We start from the raw sequence: 18946 nt of genomic DNA, 5'->3' as shown, positions 1-18946 counted from the left end.
CCAAAGCTACAGCAGCGATATGAACTCCGGTTCTGTCCCAATCAAATGCACAATAAAAAACGTGACATAGGTCTCTGACGTTGGAAAGGTTTGCAGGAGCGTTCAGTCACAAATTTAGATGAATGATCAGATGATTACTTTAGATTTTGTTCAAATTCGAAATCACTGCTATGGGAGTGTCAGGGTCAGCTGCCTGTGAATAAGATATAGATGTGCTCTAACTGTAAGTTTGCCTTCGTTACTACATGGTGATGCAGGCTGTCTACACACTCTTAGCGAAAAGAGTGGTTATACATACCCCAAAAGGTGGTACACGAAAACAGAACTTACGTAACCCTGCCGGTGTGAATGACCAGAGTCCATCCCATTCCTTGCGGTGTATATCGGATATTTCACCCTAGCCAGTAGAATTGATTGGGGCGGAATTTCAATATATACACCCCACTTGAAATCCTGCATCTTCTTCCAAATGGCACGCTATTGCAAATAAACTTTCTTGTTTGCATATATTCGATATCAATTGAACCATAATAACATAAAATGGAAACATATTTCGTGAAATAACAAAAACAGAGATCCCAGCGACGGAGAAAAAAAATCACTGAAAATACTGCTCGAAGAACATTGCCCATGTAGTATTGGGAAGTCGCCTCCTCCAGGTTTCCGCAAAACACTCTTGTACGGCGAAGGCTGAGTCACTATCTTCAGCAAGAACTTGTAGCATCATCCTGAAATCAAAATGCATATTCACAACCCAAATAACAGGCACATATGCTAACATGCATAACTTAATGAAAGACCACAAAAATAGAAGCCATTACAAAGTATATATATTTTCACAAAGTACTTACAAAAAATCAGATGTTACACTTGCTAAGGAATTGCAGCACAGACTGTGGTCCGATAGGGTGAACTTACCGCTATAGGAAACATGTTCACACACGATCACTGTATGTGTGGGCAATAAGGCATCGACAAGATGGAAATTTATGGATAGTTTTCATGCAAACCGCATGTAACAGGCAGACTTGGACAACTAGAAAACGTTCCCTTTTTCCAAATTGGATTGGAATTATATTACAACTACAAGGTTTTTTTTCGAATTAGAGTAGAATTAAAATTTGAGCTACACAGTTGGAAATTAGATTAAAATTATAATTCTAGCTAACAGTTTTTTTCAAATTAGATTAGAATTAGAATTACTGAAATCGCCAAAAGTTGAATCAAACTCCGTTATCATCAAATCATAGTTCATCTTATGAGCATGAGAATAGCAAATGTCTACTGTACAGTAGGGGTGTTCAAAAATGACTTTTTCTTTCAAATCTACTGGCTACTTGATAAAATTGTTAGGTTACCTAATTGAAGCCTGCACACCCAATTTGGTTTGATTCCAACCAGTAGCCGCATTGCTACAGGAGAAGAAAGTTTTTTATTTATTATATAAAAATGAATGAAAAAAGATTTAAAATTTTCTGTTCATCCCATTAAATTGTTAGGTTGTCTATAGCAACAATGCTCAACCAATTTGGCTCAATTCCAACTAGTGGAAGCGGAGTTATTGCCGTCGTCAAATTTTGGATTTGAATAAAATAGTATTTACGGTGAACGATTCTTTAATCATTTATGACTGTTGCGCCCACCGCAAATACTATTTTATTCAAATCCAAATTTTTAGAAATCAATAACTCCGCTTCGGCTGGTTTGATTTGAGCCAAATTTGGTGAGCATCGTTTCTATAGACAACCTTACAATTTCATGGGTGAACAGAAAATTTTGAATTTTTTTACTAAATAAATAAAATAACTTTCTTCTCCAGTAGCAATGCGGCTACTGGTTGGAATCGAACCAAATTTGGTGTTTAGGCTTCAATTCCGTAATCTAACAATTTTACAAAGTAGCCAGAAGAATTTGAGAATAAAGATTCATTTTTAACACCCCTACTGTACAGCAAGCTTGGCTTGTTTCGCACTATACAGTTCTCCTGTAGCAGTTCCAGGAAAACCAGACATTGGATTAGACTTAAAATTAGACCATAGACAGATTTCATAAATTCGATTAGAATTGGAATTAGAGCATAGAAACATTTCACAAATTAGAATAGCTTCAATTAGGATAATTAGACAACTAGAATACTGGCAACACCGCCTATATCAGAAATAACTGAATATATTTTTGAAGATTCTTTCTGTTAGTAGTGTCATATGCCATTAGTAATTTTATATTAGTCGCGAAGATTCATATCGCAATTTTCAAGGTAGAAACTTCTGAGAATCTGCGTACCATACTTGACTATTTTTCCAACATTTCGTATTCTACTTCCACTTGGCGTAGTTTTGACTTGTATTGGGAACTGTTGCATCTACTTGTAACCGAGTATAAATTTAAGTTGGTATTTCTACATCGACTTGAGTAGCAACGCTGGTAACTTTGACCATCTCTGCTTTGGTTTACCTCATAGATGCGACTACGAAAGTTGACATCAGGTGTCATTACCAAAGTTGTCATACCTGCTGGCTTGATAACGAGTCTTTCAGTTTTTGCAGCATACTTCTAAACTCGGTTAGTTCCTATGATATAATCTTGCTCTTGCAGCATGCAGTCTTTAAGCAGCATCCTAAAATTAAAAGAAAATCAGAGAAAGAGATGCATGGACTTGATTTAAATTTGACTACTTGGTATTAATGCAAAACACGAAACGTTTTCTAGTTGAGCAATATTGACTTTCAGAATGGATTCAAAGCGACCGCAGATACAGGTCTGATTAGAAAACCTTGACTTGCCTTATACATGGAAATTAGCAAATTAGCTGGATGCTAATGATTACCTTGCAATATGTGCTGTTTGATAACGATCCATCACTGTTTCGCAGCATATACGGTTTTATGGTTCAATGCGACGTCGACTTGGTTGAAATGCCCTGACATGATCTTGTATAGTAGCATCCTAAAATTGAAATAATAACCATGAGGTATAAACGTTTAGTTGACAATTTGGATTGGATTCTAAACTCATCTGATATGTGCACTAGGGGTCTTCAAAAATGGATTTTTTTCTCAAATCGTACTGGCTACTTGATAAAATTGTAAGGTTACCTAATTTAAGCCTGCACACCAAATTTGGTTCGATTCCAACCAGTAGCCGCATTGCTACAGGAGAAGAAAGTTTTTTATTTATTATATGAAAATGAATAAAAAAAGATTTGAAATTTTCTGTTCACCCCATTAAATTGTTAGGTTGTCTATAGAAACAATGCTCAACCGATTTGGCTCAATTCCAACTAGTGGAAGCGGAGTTATTGCCGTTGAAAAATATTGGATTTTAATATAATAGTATTTTTACGGTGACCAATTCTTTAATCATTTATTACTGTTGTGCCTACCGTAAATACTATTTTATTCAAATCCAAATTTTTCGACATCAGTAACTCCGCTCCGGCTGGTTTGAATTGAGGCAAATTTGGTGGGCATCGTTTATAGACAACCTAACAATTTCAAGGGTGCACATAAAATTTTGACTCATTTTAATATAATAAATTAAAAAAACTTTCTTCTCCAGTAGCAATGCGGCTGCTGGTTGGAATCAAACCAAATTTAGTGTGCAAGCTTCAATTAGGTAACCTAACAATTTTATCAAGTAGCGAGTAGAATTTGAGAATAAAAAGTCATTTTTGAACACCCCTACTGCACCGCAAGCTTGGCTCGTTTCGCATTATACAGTTCTCCTGTAGCCTTTTCAGGAAACCCAGACATTCGATTAGAATTAAAATTACCGTAGACCATAGAAAGATTTCATAAATTCGATTAGAATTAGAGCATAGAAACATTTCACAAATTAGAATAGCTTCAATTAGTATAATTAGACAACTAGAATATCTAGTTGTCCAAGTCTAGCAACACCACCTGTACCAGGAATAACTGAATATATTTTTGAAGATTGTTCCTGTCATATGCCATTAGTAATTTTATATTAGTCGCGAAGATTCATATTGCAATCTTCAAAGTACAAACTTCCGAAAAACTACTTACCATACTTGACTATTTTTCCGACATTTCGTATTCTACTCCCACTTGACGTAGTTTTGACTTGTATTGGGAACTGTTGCATCTACTTGTAATCGAGATTAAATTGTCAGGGTATTTCTACATAGACTTGAGTAGCAACGCTGGTAACTTTGACCATCTCTGCTTTGGTTTACTTCATATATGCGACTACGAAAGTTGACATCAGGTGTCGTTAACAAAGTTGTAATACCTGCTGGCTTGATAACGAGTCTTTCAGTTGTCGCAGCATACTCCTAAACTCGGTTAGTTCCTGTGATATAATATTGCTCTTGCAGCATGCAGTCTTTAAGCAGCATCCTAAAATTTGAAAAATAATCAGAGAAAGAGATGCATGGACTTGATTTAAATTTGACTACTTGGTATTAATCCAAGACACGAAACGTTTTCTAGTTGGGCAATATTGACTTTCAGAATGGATTCATAGCGACCGCAGATACAGGTCTGATTAGGAAACCTTGACTTGCCTTAGCCCAGTGGTTCCCAACCTTTTTCGACCCATCGCCCCGTTTTCAAGGTCAACACCGAAAATTGGGCATACAAACTGTAATCACCGGCGGGTTGACTAAAAAAAAAAGGTCAAATTTTCGGCTCGGTGTCTAATTTGACACACTTTTGTAACTAAATTCCCGTGGGTTGACTAAAAAAAAAAGGTCAGCCGTTTTGACGCGTCATCGCCCCCCTATCGCCCCCTTCCTATTTTCGCCCCCCGTCGCCCCCTTTGTCCATTTTCGCCCCTCTGTCGCCCCCTTCGTCATTTTCGCTCCCCTACACCGCCAAATCGCCCACTGGGGGACGATATCGCCCACGTTGGGAACCACTGCCTTAGCCTATACATGGAAATTTGCAAATTAGCTGAATGATAATGATTACTTTGAAATATAAGCTGTTTGATAACGATCCTTTACTGTTTCGCAGCATACGCTTCTACCGTTAAATGCGACGTCCATTTGGTTGAAATTCCCTGATATTAGCTTGTATAGCAGCATCCTAAAATTGGAAAAATAACCATGAGGCATACGGTAAACGTTTAGTTGACAATTTGGATTGGATTCGAAATGCCCAAGACATCCGAAATGTGTACTAATGTTGTAGCCTTGACTTGCTTTATGCTTGTAAATAAGCGAGTTAAAGTACAATTTTGTAACTCTCCAACGCATAGTATATTACTCACCAACAACATATTTGATTTCATATTCACAGAGTAAGAGTCTGCTACTAATAGCAATCAGTCCTTGAATCTAACAAAAAGCAGATTTTTGCATATGCACAGATCGTGTGTATGTCATATCATGAGTCAAGAAGTGCATATATTATGATTTGTTTATATTGATCGAAAGGACAGTTTGATAAACTTTGGCAAGGCTATGTTTGCCTCTTCATATTGGTCAAAACATTGAAGACCCAGCTAATCCGTGCATTGCTGCACACCGAGTTGACCGCAGTAGTGCGCATTGCTACTCAAGCTATAGATGTCAATTTCTACTCAATGACAAGCATATAGAAGTGGCTATGTCAAATCCATGTCAAGCTGCTTCAAATTAAAATAAATATATGAACAAAACTCAGAGAAGTAGTTTCAAAAGAAGTAGTCTAGTGGATGGGTCACATACTCTTAGCAGCTAGTCTGAGGGGGCCACTGCAAAATATGTTCAATGAGGTAAGCCTGTTCCTAGTCAAGTCTCTCATATTCATAGTGATAGCAATATAGCATCGTCATATTTTCACCCATGTCATAATATCATTAACATTTACTGGCCCCAATTTACGGGGATCGAAAGCTTTCATCAAATGTCCATTGCTCACCTCAGATACCATTGCTCCATATGCTTCAGCCCTTTGCTGTTTGTATGTTACACTTGTTTTCTCATGAGGAGAAATCGATAATTTCATTCTTCAGAGCCCCAAATTTGCGATCTTTGCCCATGCAAGTCTGAAGTAGAATAGATAATATGTTTACCTTCCTACCATAACTTAACATAATATATAATGTGTATATAGCTCAGTGATAATGACAGGGTGATAGGCCTATAAACAGGGTTGCCATACCGTCCTTATTTCTAAGATTTGTACTTATTTTTGAGGGTCATGTCTTAGAAAACTCAGCTGTCCTTATTTCTAAGAAATGTCCTTATTTTCGACTTGCGTCCTTATTTCGTCTTATTTTCAACCACTACAGAACTTCGATCGTTTTCGCCTGGTATCTCTGTTACATAATATTCTCCAATTATGCTTTTGCGTCGAGATTTTATGACATCATAAATGAAAGGAGCTCTCGTGACGTATATTCTACAGCAGGGGCGGACAAATTCTCCAGTGGGCGGGCCGGATTGCTGACTTGACTTGATACATTATTCGTCCATTTATTCATGTATACAAGGAATAAATCGTATTTAATGAATGTATTTAAGCGACAGCAATGTAACTTTAAAGCCAAACTGTCCGCGGGCCAGACAAAATTCCTTCGCGGGCCGTATGTTGCCCGCCCCTGCTCTACGGGATTTGACTTCAAAGTGGTGATATAGCTAGGGCAGTGAGTGGTGGTATATCAGTTTCGGCTGTACCAAGCTACCGCAGCGGACGTCATTTTAGCAGTAAACAGCAGTACCAGGTTCCTGATGGTTAGTCTACAGCAGAATAAGCTGAGGGGAAGGCAGCATTTACTGCGTAGTGAAAAAGGCGCAGTGCCGTCGACACATTGGTTAAAAAGTAGTAACGCTATAAATCATTGATAAAGTTATCTAAATTATATTGCACTTGCGCATATAGTTTTAGCTATACTAATACGGCTAAATCGCAGGCGTGAAAACTGTTTTGTGGCAATTATGAGAGAGAATTCAAAGGTATCTAACGAAGCTTGAAGGGTGAGTGTTTCGCACATTGCACTATCTGCAATTATAGCATTAACATGGAGGCCACAGGAAAAACCGATATTTCAACTCACATTGATACTCCAAAACACAAGAAGTGTGCCACAATGATTAATTTGAGCCAGTCGATGAATAATTTTTCCACCAGTCGATCAGCACCAACGACCACAGACTACAAGAAAGCTGCTGAATAGGGTACCTGGGCGTTCCTTACTGTCAAACACTATCAATCCTTCCTCACCAACGATTGCACATCGCAATTGTTCAAGAAAATATTCCCTGATTCCAATATTGCAAATAAGTTTTCTTCGGCCAGGACCAGGACTACAAGCGTTGTTACTGGAGTTCTAGCTCCATACGTTCAAAAAATGATTTTGTCTAAACTTGATGTACGGCCTTTTTCCATCATGGTTGACGCCTCTAATCACAATGAGGCGAAGAAGTTTGGTTTATCCCCCTATGAGGGGGGCAAGAGCAACGTTTTTTTCGGGGGGGGGGGAGGTGACGACGGGCTGTTTCAGGCCTGAGTAAAGGTACACCTAGACCTGAGCTGTCGTCAGATCCATGAAGCACTTTCTAATTACGAGGAGTTTTTGGAGCAGATTATTTCTGGCGAAAATTATGGAATGTGATATGTCACGGCTCGTATAAATACAGAGTATGTACAAAAACGCTTTTTCGTGCTCATCTAATTTTTCTACTGTCCTTATTTTTTGGTCCATGTCGATGGCAACCCTGCCTATAAACATAGCTCTGCATAGTCCAGCGGTTCTCAACCGGGGGTCCGCGAAGCAATTTCAGGGGGTCCGCGAGATAACCTAATTTTTATTCTATTTTTTAATTTGAGAAAGCATGATGCAGTTTCGCACCACAACTGCTAAAACCTGATGACTCATATCATCAAAATATTGTTTTGTTGGGGTTTGTGGAAAAAATGAAAATGTGGAGATAGTAACGTCAATCAGGGTGACTTCGTAATGTCTGCGAAACCTTTTCGATTTGAAGTTAGCAGTCGTTTGAACAGTCGTTTGAAATAAAAATTTCCGAAGTATTTCCATAATTTGTTCCAATGCAGGGAACAGCTTCTTGGAGGTATAGAACGTTATTATACAATTGAATAGCATATTCATATTGATATGAATCCGAATATTTTCGGCTGACACTCGTCATAAATCGGACAATGATATACCTGCTCTTAAAGCTCGGTTATCAGATTTTGAGCATTCTTATTGCGGATTCCCTATCGACAAGGCTGATTTTTTGATGAACAAGGAGTGTTTCGTTGCTATCAAAGCATTACGCTCCAACCCTCAAATTCATATCACAAGTTATATTGGTATGCAGCCTTGTATTGTTAATGTTCAATTGTTCATGGTCGAAAATGTTTGCTCGTAAATATATATGTATACCCGAACAGAACAAATCGTTTCATGACAGTCTTTCTCTGGTTGGAAAACTTGGATCTACTCTTTGGAGCATAAAATTTGTCTATGCTTTTAGATTAGGATTTCACTTAGACGGTAGAAACTATCTGCCGGCCGATGAAAATGCCGTTGTAGGCCGAATCCGGCCAGCGGTCCGTATGTTGCCCGTCCCTGCGATGGCCAAGGCTAGATGCTGGACGTGATGTGTTCATAAAATATGTGTTTCTTCATTTTGGTGCCATAAATGTTGCGATCACAACAAAAGTATCGTCGGAAGCGTTATGCGTTAATATTGCATTAGCTTCCATCTATCTTTGCGGAAATGGCTTTCGGCACTCCTCGTTCATATCAAAACGAAGCCGCGGATTTTCAAGACACGACCACGTACTTCAAGAAATACCGCTGCAAAATTAGCTTTGAAATAATAAAAGTCCACCAATTTCTACATGAATAGTATGATGTTCTCTTCAAGAAAAATCATTATTTTGCTGTTTATCACAAGCCTACAGTTCATATTTGCACAAGACAGATGAAGGTTGCACCATAATAGAGCTAAAATTGTACTAAAACTTGAAGGGGTCCGCGAGGGTCCGTGACGGTCAAAAGGGGTCCGCGAGGCCAAAAAGGTTGAGAACCACTGGCATAGTCAGTGGTAGGCTAGCCTTTATACGGTACTTAAACAGGTCGTGATGTGCTTTGGTAATCAATATAACGACAATCGAGTAAATTTTTTTCAATGCACTTACAAACGATGTCGCTCAAACCCAAATTACCGTAGTTTATAATCATAGCTAATGCTGGACCTGTCAACAGTATCTCCATTAGAGCCATTGAGCTACTGTGTCTTGGAGATTGGTATCGGTACTGGTGATACAACCATTTATGTGAATTCAATGTATCGTCACTACCGGTACGTTTAAAATTCGAACTTGCTACATATATTTCTGTTCAGTACAGCTGCGACACTGAGTAACAGGAATCGGATCTGTACTGGAAACGCAACGGAACAAATGTTCTTTACTACAATAGTACCAATACGAAATGTAACTCACCATCCAGATATTTTCAATCTCGAAAGAGGCTTTCTTCACAGATTCACGACAACTAATACGGTCAGTCGATAGCCAGTCTGGTCTCTTAAGCGCGGAAATTCGGCATATAACGAAACATTTTACATAGCTGTAGCGAAACATAGCAGCAGCTGTTCTGGTGACGACGGTTTGTATATTCCATTATGATGTGACAATTGACTCACTAATGTAATAACTATATTGAAGTTTAGGATCTCCGGAATATTTGTATGTATACAATAATTGATTTATCGGAAATATGGATTTCATAGCTGTGAAGCTGCAGATTGCATCATAATAAGCTTCAAAAAGTGTTGCAGTACTAGATTTATCTTCATAGATCGAACCATTGATACGATCCGAAAGCTGTATGCGAATTGTCGGTTAGGCTTAGTGTGCAATTCATAAAGCTACCGAATAGTGAATAACACATCAATATAGATATGAAAATAACCAGGAAACTTTGCCCAATTTAGTCCCTCTTTCGCCCAATTCAATGATTGTTCCGTGACGTAACCTGGTGTTCAATTCTAATTTGAATTCTTGCTACGCCCATATTGCGTGCTGCTCATATAAGTTTGTGGCTGAAATTTAACTCCTTCTAGTATTCCCAGCTCTAAATACCCTTAACCTGCATTATATTGTGGTTATACCGTAATGCTGTGCGGAATAGGCCCGATATATTTTGTACATATAGCCTACGTACAATGTACAATTGTGCATTTGACGTGACATGAAAGAAATTATAAACCAGTATCGTGACAACTTCATAATGTGTCGTATTTTTGCCACACACTTGAGATACATCGGTCACACTATAGTAGACAGGGTGAAATTTCAGCCAAAGTACGAGTACCGCAGTGCACGATAAATGTGAATTACAATATGATATTGCGGACTTAGCTTATATTCATTCATGTCAATGTAGCACACGAACTTATACAACGAATGCTTATTTGTCACTGAAGCTGAAATTATATGCGTAGGCGAATTTACTTGATCGAACCGGGTTAAATCCATAAAAACTGAACAATGGAACATTGCCTAAGCCTACCCAAGAAGCCTTAAAGACACGGACAACAATGAAGTGGGCGAAAACACGCATTTTCGGTGGATAATTCAACCCCAAAGAGAATATGTCCTACACGACCTACAGTTAGACACAGCAGAGAAGTTCTCAAGTGCCCATACAATGATCAGTACAGTGATTCGACTGAATTTTTAACAAGAATGCAGACTTGCCGCACCCCTGCCTGCTTAACCAGGCTTCTGACCGACACAGACTTAAAACTTCAACATCAAGTTTTGTGGAAGCGGCTAGCGCAGATTGAATCCCAAACTTCATATTTGTCTGACAAATGGTGTAATCTTTAACAATTCACCCCAAATGCCAATGCTTGGGGTGTATATCTTATGGTATGTGTGTGTAGGGGTGTATTCGGCTTATTTCCACCAATAGCTTAGGTGTAAATGACAAATTTAGTACCCAATAGATGTGATGACCCACAACACACCCTACTCTAGGGTGTGAATTGTGAAAATACACCATTATCGTTTACAGTGTACCAGTTATTTTCAGTCTTTTTATTGTCTGATTTTAACTTTCCACACTTTATCTTTGCCGAAAATGGTTCCTAAAGCGGGACCTCTCTATTCATGGTAGAGGGTTTATGTCTTACAGTTCTTTAATCGTTTCAAAAGAGCATTTTTGCTTCAATTTTCGAAGTAGCTTCGAGGGTTCCTTTCCGATATCCCATAGATTACAGAGCACAGCTACAGAGTCACTTTGTGATGTTGCCACATATCCTTGGTCTGGGACAGCTGAACCAAACAGACTTTTTGCACATGATAATGAATTTTGAAGGCTTAGCATTTTACTATGATAGGGGGTCCCAGATTAAAAACGATCGGTGTCAAAGATGAAGAATTTTTAGTTGAACTCGGGCAACAAGAAAAAGAGTGAACTGCTAGAGGTGCACCGCAGCAGCAAGTATCCAAGTAAACATACAACGAACTCATCTATATCTGCACAAGCAGCTGATTCTCCCCATAGCAGTGATTTCGAAGTTGCACAATATTTCTCCGATCATACATCTACATATACTACTTATAACGCCACTGTAAACCAAATAAACGACAGAGATCTATGCCAGGTTTTTAATCATTAATTTGCTTGAGACGAAATCTTGGTTCACATTTAAGGTATGGTGGTAGTGTGTAGTGTGTGTAGTGCCCTTATATTAAAATATTTACAATATCGCTGTGTGATTGGTAATGTAATTACAGTTGTATTCTTTAACATGGTGAATCGTGAAAAATGATTTTCAGTTTTAGGTAAGTTAAGAATTTCCAAGGCAGTGTGCAATATGAATATTGTGTCCTGAACTCGGAATAATATCTACATTGAGGTTTTGCATCACTCCAAACCACAACAACTGTTTAAACCTTGACATACATGCCATTTTAGTTGGCTAAGTATACTCGCACACTCACATTTTAGAAGAATCCTCCATTTGTAGCCGATATTCTGCAAGCTCAACATTCACACAGGTGTATAGGATGAGTTATAGAACAAAGTAGCTAGAATACGTTTTCAAAGCATAAGGCATGAGATACGGACTGAAAACCACGACTTTTTGAAAGTCGGTCGATTCTGAACAACTCCATAGCCAATAGGAGAGTCTTCTGCTTCACTGTCATGTAGTTTGCAGAGAAGATCAGCAACGAATTACTTCTACCTTTTAAAAGTACTCAAGTAATTTCCTCTACTTGCAACCCTTACTAATGTTATTCAAATTTTCCGCTACTGCTAGTTCGTCATATCTTGTGACTTCGCTACTTCGTAATTTTCGTGTGCTAACTTTTTGTAGGGGAGATTAGAGATGTAAGGATCATGGTTTTTCGGGATCCGGATCCAATCCTGTACGATAAAATGGAATCCTGATGCAATCCGGATCCTGTGTCCTACTCAAATGTTAAAACGCGGATCCCGAAAATATCCTGCACAAGGTTGAGCAACCATTTGCCCCTGTCGTCGATATTATTTTCATTATACCTTGGCAATGCATTGAAGTTCTGTATTTGTGATCCGCTGTTTGGGATTTTTCGAAATAGTGGTGTGTTTCTGAAGCCAGCTGAGTCTAAATTCATACATAACATCGGAGTGAACCAGTGATTCCCAATCTTTCTGACCTGTGGACTACTCTCGAGCTTGCCGATATTTCCGCGGACTCGAGCTATATATTAACGAAACTTGTTTTTTTTTCTATCCAAGAGAGTTTAATATGGTATCAAGGAAAAAAGCAACCACTGTTTTTCCTCAACACACAGTCCAGAGGTGGTCAAAGTAGTGAAGAAAGCTACTCAAGTAGAAGTAGAAGTAGCGACGACAAAGATCTAACTCAAGTACGAGTAGAAGTACTTCTTCAATAATCCACCTAAAACTACTTGAATTAGAAGTAGAATTGTCTGACTTTAAATCTACTCAAGTAAGTAAGTAGTTTTTAATACAGTCTTAATTCGTTCGCATGGACTGTCAAAAGCTGCGGATTGAGCTAGGGTTGGGACTTGGGGATCAAATTTGAAATCCCGGGATCGAGATTTTTCCGGGATTTCCCGGGATTGGAAAAGTATTAAAATACACATACAAGCTACACAAGCAACATTTATTCTTTGTATTATTGACCCAAAACATAAGAGCAGCAATAGTATCATCGTCTCGATCACGGGTCTCAAACTAAAACTTGCTCGCGGGCCAATTCCGTAGTTTCTGATGACGCGGCGGGCAGCAGCATAAAATAGAGGTACAATATGTATTTCCAAGTATAGGCCTTATTTGACGGACCTTGCACAGACTGGCAGTCCATACACTATAATGTTCCCGTTTCCCATTCCCGTTTGCCACGAAAAAGTCATATTTTTAAATATTTATTTAAAAAATATTTTTTGTGCTTGGCATAAGTTGTCGAAATAATGAGTTATAGACAGTTGGACACCAGTGTTAGGATGACTCGAGTCATGAGTAGGGCTGGGCACAATGATTCGAGTACTCGAATCTGAATCGAGTATTAATTTTAATGATTCGAGTCGAGTAGTAAAATACGATTTTTTCGAGTACTGAAATTATACGCTCCTCGCCACTAAAAGTTAATGTATCAACCAGTATTATGGTTTCGATACTAATTTTCACTGTTGAAACTTTCCAACTTTGATTGGCCATATCGTAGCATACGAGGCACTTAATACACGCTACGAGCCGTACTAGAAATAGCACATTTCTGAAGTCATTATCATCCCACAACATTGTTACTAAGTGCAATGAAATCGGTACATGGCCGAAAGTATCTTCAATGAGATGGATAACAGGCATTATATTCTTTTTGGTCGCATAAAAGGTACAAATTTGAACTTTGACATATTACATTATGTTATGACGTCATAATGATTGATACTCGATTACTCGACTCGACTCGAAGCATATTACGTGATTCAGAATCGAATCACTCAGGTACTCGATTTTGCCCAGCCCTAGTTGTAAGCTAAAACCTCATGGTACGTATCAAAAAAATTCCGGGAAGCGTTCGATTCGACATGATCCAGAAGATCACTTTATTGGGCACTGTGCATATTTCTAGCGAGACCTTGAATGCACCACTAGACAAAATTTCCCTTGTACTCGAAAATCACAGCATAATTTCTGTAATTTCAATTCTTCATTTTCTATCATCTTTTCCTCTGCAACCTTGTAAATTCTTCATATACTGCAATTCTGTACTCTTACCTCTTCATGTAATGCATAGAAATGGCAATTTGACTCTATTATTGAACTTTTTGCATTTTTATTCAATCTCGCCATATTCCTTCGGGAGCAGGTTGCTCCCCGGATTATGTGTGCATTTACCAGTAACACTGTGATTAATGAATATAATAATAGGTCAAGTCATACGAAAAAGTTTATTCGAGTCTTCCAACTCCGCTACAAAGTGTCAACATTTCTTTTCGAGAAATGCCCGTGTGACAATACGAAATAATGAAAATCCAAACTTAATCAGGATTTTTGTGGACCTAATACGATCGTCATGGCATCACATCAATATTCCCTGCAATAGACACCGGCATCCTCGCCGTGGCCGCAATCGTGATCTCCCCAATTGTTTTTTTGACATTCAAAAATAGATGTCTCACTGCCGGTGCAATCAACCTGATCGAGCCAAATTCGCCCCCTTCCATGGTAACGGTATGTGTCAACACTTAGAGCTTCACTAAATCCTAACATCCGGCAAATGACGTGGCCGTCCTTTCTATCCCAGCTATCGTCACATATTGTTCCCCACTCTCCGCCGTGGGAAATCTCCACACGTCCCGAAGAGACGGTTCCAGAGGATAGCCGTACTGATCTACACACCACTCCCGCGCGTCTTTCGTCGCTGCAATTATGGCCGCCTATTCCTCCATGAGTACATTCCATAATATTAATTTCTTCTCCAGTGCAACTAACGCTATCCAGTGAAATGGAGCCATTATTTTCTACAGCTGAATCAGCTGCTGAAGCGTTGCCCAGGCTGAGCATATGACACACAATATTTGCCTCGGTCAAATCCCAATCGTCATTACAAACGCTACCCCATTCACCATTTAGGAAAAGCTCCACTCGCCCTGACGTGTCATTCCCATCTACTAATCGCGCCGATACCACGTTTCTGCATATAACACCGATGTCGTTATCGTGGGTGCAATTGTGTACGCCCAATCCGCTCTTTTGGCAAGCAACAATGGTAGACTCACTTCCGGTACAGGAAACGTCATCCAACCAAATCTTTCCCCTTCCCGAACCATGTGTGTAAAAAGAATGGGCATAGCGAAAACCGAGCATTCTACAAATGACATTAGATTCATTCCATCCCCATCCGTCACCACATATTGTTCCCCATAGATTGTCATGCTGGATCTCGACCCGTCCGCTGCTGTCATTTCCAGATGATAAGCGAACCTTTGCTCTGTATTCTGTGAATATGAATATCATGAAACGTTTATGAAGCTTGTTATTATTCGAGATGTGTCTAGCAATAAATCAAGTTCGGAATGGGAAATCTTCCTTAGTTTAGTGTATGTTTTAGTCATTGGTTGGTAGTAAAACCCAAAAACCTTCAAAGTATAGGTTAGAAATGCCTTGCTATTAACTATTTTTTCATATGCACGAAAAAGCTGTAGCCTTGAGACTGGTGTTGTTTTCGGTTATTTATAACCGAATATGTACTCGTTAACGTTTGCTTCGTATCGTTACTACCGTATCTCGCCTGTCTACTAGTTGTATGTTTAGTTATTATTACGTCATACAGACAAATTGTTTCCTGCATTTTTAATTTGATTGACCCTATTAAGGCTGCTGCACACTGGCTCTCGCGACACGACAAAACGAGAGAATCGCGCCTGTCTGTGACAAAACCATGCACACCGCGTCGCCAGACTACGCAACAAAGCGTCGGCGAGCGGGCTACGCAACTCGCCGACAAAGTTGAAAAAATCCAACTTTGTCGCGAGTTGCGGGCTCAGCCGCCGTAGAAAATAAGCACGCGCTCTTATTGCGACGGTGCTGTTGCAATCTTTTCTAATCGTTCAACTTCCTAATTTAACATACTCGTGTACCAGATGCGTAATTTATCTTGGGATTGACTCAGGGCGCTGTATGATATCCAACAAGCCCAGAAAAAGAATGATTCAACCTCAAGTTGATAACTTGAAGGTGGATGAACGAAATGAAGATATATTTGATTATTAAATTACGATATGTTCACAATACAAGATGAATAACAGAGAACATGACCGCTAGCCCGCCAATACCGCTGACATGCTTGACATTACGAAAGTACCGGTAGGCCAAGAAGAGTAGGCCTGTGTATTATAAAGATATCTGATTGATGGAGTATGTTAGGGCGTATCCATGATTAGACACCTTCTTGCTTATATTCTTTGTATCTTGGGTACTGTATATTGGGCATCTGCGTCTTGAGTTGAAATGATAAACTGAGTTTTCGAATTTGAGAATATCTTAGTGGCATTATGGTGTATTCCTTATCAAAATTCGGAGCATCAGCAAAATGCTGTCAGTACACATAGAAAACACATATGTGTAGGAAGTATCTTGATGTGTTCTTCAAAAGTAATAACCAAGAACCTATACTGTTACGAAATCATTAAGCTGGTTCAGAACAGATAGGCCTACGTTACGAGTGTACGACTCGGTGTCCCAGTGTGCAGCAGAACGCAACTACCGCGATCGTGAGCGCGACACGATCGGGGAATTACCTGTTTTAGTCGTGTCGCAAAGCCAGTGTGCAGCAGCCTTTACTGACGTCCGCTACTGATGAGATACAGTCGAACAGCTTTTAGCATATGAATTAACAATATGAAGTTATTGTCTCGCATTATTCTGAAGTTCTGTACCCCAAATGGCTTGTTGATATAATATTATGAAGATGTCTGAATTATCTTGTGTTTATATTGTTAAGACTCCCTAAAGTTGTTTTAGTAACGAGATTCACGAACCTGCGGTAGGGTACTGTAAACAGACGGAACAAAATTGCAGATACCGCTTTACTGTAATGCCATATGAAAGTGTGATCTATTCAGTCCAGACAATTTTGTACTAAGTCTTGACTAATGTCAAAGGATACGTCATGTTTACATTTACAACGCATAAGTGATGCAGTATAGGCTTCACGCTTCAACACCATTTCGCATTTCCAATACACTGCGATAACAGTACTCAGCAGTAGGCTTACTCAAGCTGCATATCAGCCAGGGTTGCCAGATTGGCCCTTTCGGGGCCAAATTCGTGAAATTTGGCCCTTTTTAGAGACAGTTGGCCCCCAAATAATAATTTGGCCCCTTGGCCCTTTATTTTCAATTTTTGGCCCTTTTTGGAAACAGTTGGGACATACCGTCAAACTAACTATTAAAATAAATCTGTCTCGCAAATTGGGCTAACAATGTTTATGCCAATGTCAAAGATTCGAGTGGAAACACTGTAGAAGATTTGGATTTGTTTTTGTAGAATGTAGACTGTGTTGGAATTGTAAATACAGATTTGTGAACAGGTGGACGAAAAAGCAGCGAACATGGCTGGAAGCTATGTAGCAGAAAAAGTCTGAAGAAGAGCACCCTTATAGTACTTAATGATTGATAAAAATTTCAAAGAAAAAAAATCAACATAACCTTGGAGTTTTTTGGTGTAAAACCTAAAAATTCGGTAGATAAGTTGGATAAGTTTCAAATGTAAAGAAACTATTCTCTCGATGTTTAATTAAAACTCATCAAATTTAATCACTCTCATATTATAGCACAAAAAGTTTTATTTTACGATTTTATATTCAGTCGGAAAAGGCTTGAAATAATGAAGAAGTTATTGTAGTTGGATCCAGTGTAGTTGCCGGTAGTGGATTTGGTGTCCTACAACAGTATCAACAATATAAAACTGGAATTCCAGGTGTCTATGGGTAATGTTGCAGCGTTATTGACGTTATTGAACAATTTGGCCCTTTTATTGGCCAATTTGGCCCCTTTTCCGGCGCTGTTTGGCCCTTTTTCGCAGAAGATGTCTGGCAACCCTGATATCAGCCCGTGTTCCCCGTGAGCGTCAGCACAAACCGGCCATGTCTCCATGGCTACACGCTAATGATTCACAACCTTTTAATGGCTGTGGTGGTGTGGCCTATATCAGTGGCGGCTCGTGACAATATCGGCCAGAGATGCCACTGGGATATTTCGGAAAAACCCAGATGTGGAGGCGAAATAAACCCAGAAAAACCCAGATCTATATTTCACTCAAAAGACACGAGATAGCTGTGAAATGGAGCCTGATAGTCGTCGTATACACTCATACAGTCATTGAAGACTTTGATATTGAATTTACAACAGTTCATTATACACATTTTGCTTGGTTAACACTGCGAATCACACAAAAACATGTTGTTTTCCTCTCGACACATCGCAATGAAACAATTGGGGTGCAGCGTGAATGCTTAATAATAGTGTACCGGTACTAATTATATCATCGCGCTGCGAAAGTTCAATGCAATGCCATCCATTCCCTATTTCTAAGGATGATTTCTTGTATTTTCAGCGACCTGAACAGATTGAAAGTAGCTTTTGATTGATTAATCCTACGACAATCACTTTTATTTGGAATAATCACAGACCAATGTATAGTGGAAATAAATAACTGCCAAATCATGAAATTAAGGGTAAGTATTAGTAGGCTTACCATACGTCCCGTTTTAGGCGGGACAGTCCCGCTTTTTAACGTCTTGTCCAGGCGTCCCGACCAGTCAGCCAAACGCCTCGCTTTTTAAGGCCGTAAGGTATAGGCTTATCATACGTCCTCTTTTTTGAAAATTTACGTCAGATTTAGAGCAAATTGCGAGTGATATGCCGCAAATTAGCACCGAAGTGACGCTCCGGCGGGTATTTCGGAGCGAAAAACGGTGATTTTAGCTCTGAGCGAAAAGATGACCTTTTTTTTC

General features: G+C 39.2%; 1 protein-coding gene and 2 long non-coding RNA genes across 7 annotated transcripts in view; 1 reads left to right on the top strand and 2 right to left on the bottom strand.

Moving 5' to 3' along the window:
• Positions 1 to 18946, top strand: part of LOC145438166 (uncharacterized) — a 357286-nt gene that overhangs the window by 175559 nt on the left and 162781 nt on the right. The window lies entirely within an intron of this gene.
• Positions 481 to 4782, bottom strand: LOC145438170 (uncharacterized). The gene is made up of 4 exons (XR_013914872.1): positions 4255 to 4782; positions 2828 to 2946; positions 2511 to 2617; positions 481 to 728 (listed from the first exon to the last, which is right to left on the bottom strand). It is a non-coding gene; the product is annotated as an uncharacterized LOC145438170 (long non-coding RNA).
• The window catches only part of LOC145438137 (uncharacterized), a 175630-nt gene continuing 170927 nt past the window's right edge, over positions 14244 to 18946 (bottom strand). For all 5 annotated transcript variants that reach the window (XM_080315510.1, XM_080315511.1, XM_080315514.1 and 2 more), the window contains one exon: positions 14244 to 15428. In XM_080315510.1, coding sequence (XP_080171636.1) covers positions 14515 to 15428 — 914 coding nt within the window. In that variant the 3' untranslated portion in view covers positions 14244 to 14514. The remainder of the gene's footprint in view (positions 15429 to 18946) is intronic.

This window comes from Botryllus schlosseri, chromosome 4, assembly GCF_051294905.1.
Source record: "Botryllus schlosseri isolate E-star chromosome 4, Bs_hap1, whole genome shotgun sequence".
Taxonomy (NCBI): Eukaryota; Metazoa; Chordata; class Ascidiacea; order Stolidobranchia; family Styelidae; genus Botryllus; species Botryllus schlosseri.
The sequence above is the reverse complement of the archived record's forward strand: the minus strand, read 5'-3'. Positions and strand labels throughout refer to the sequence as shown.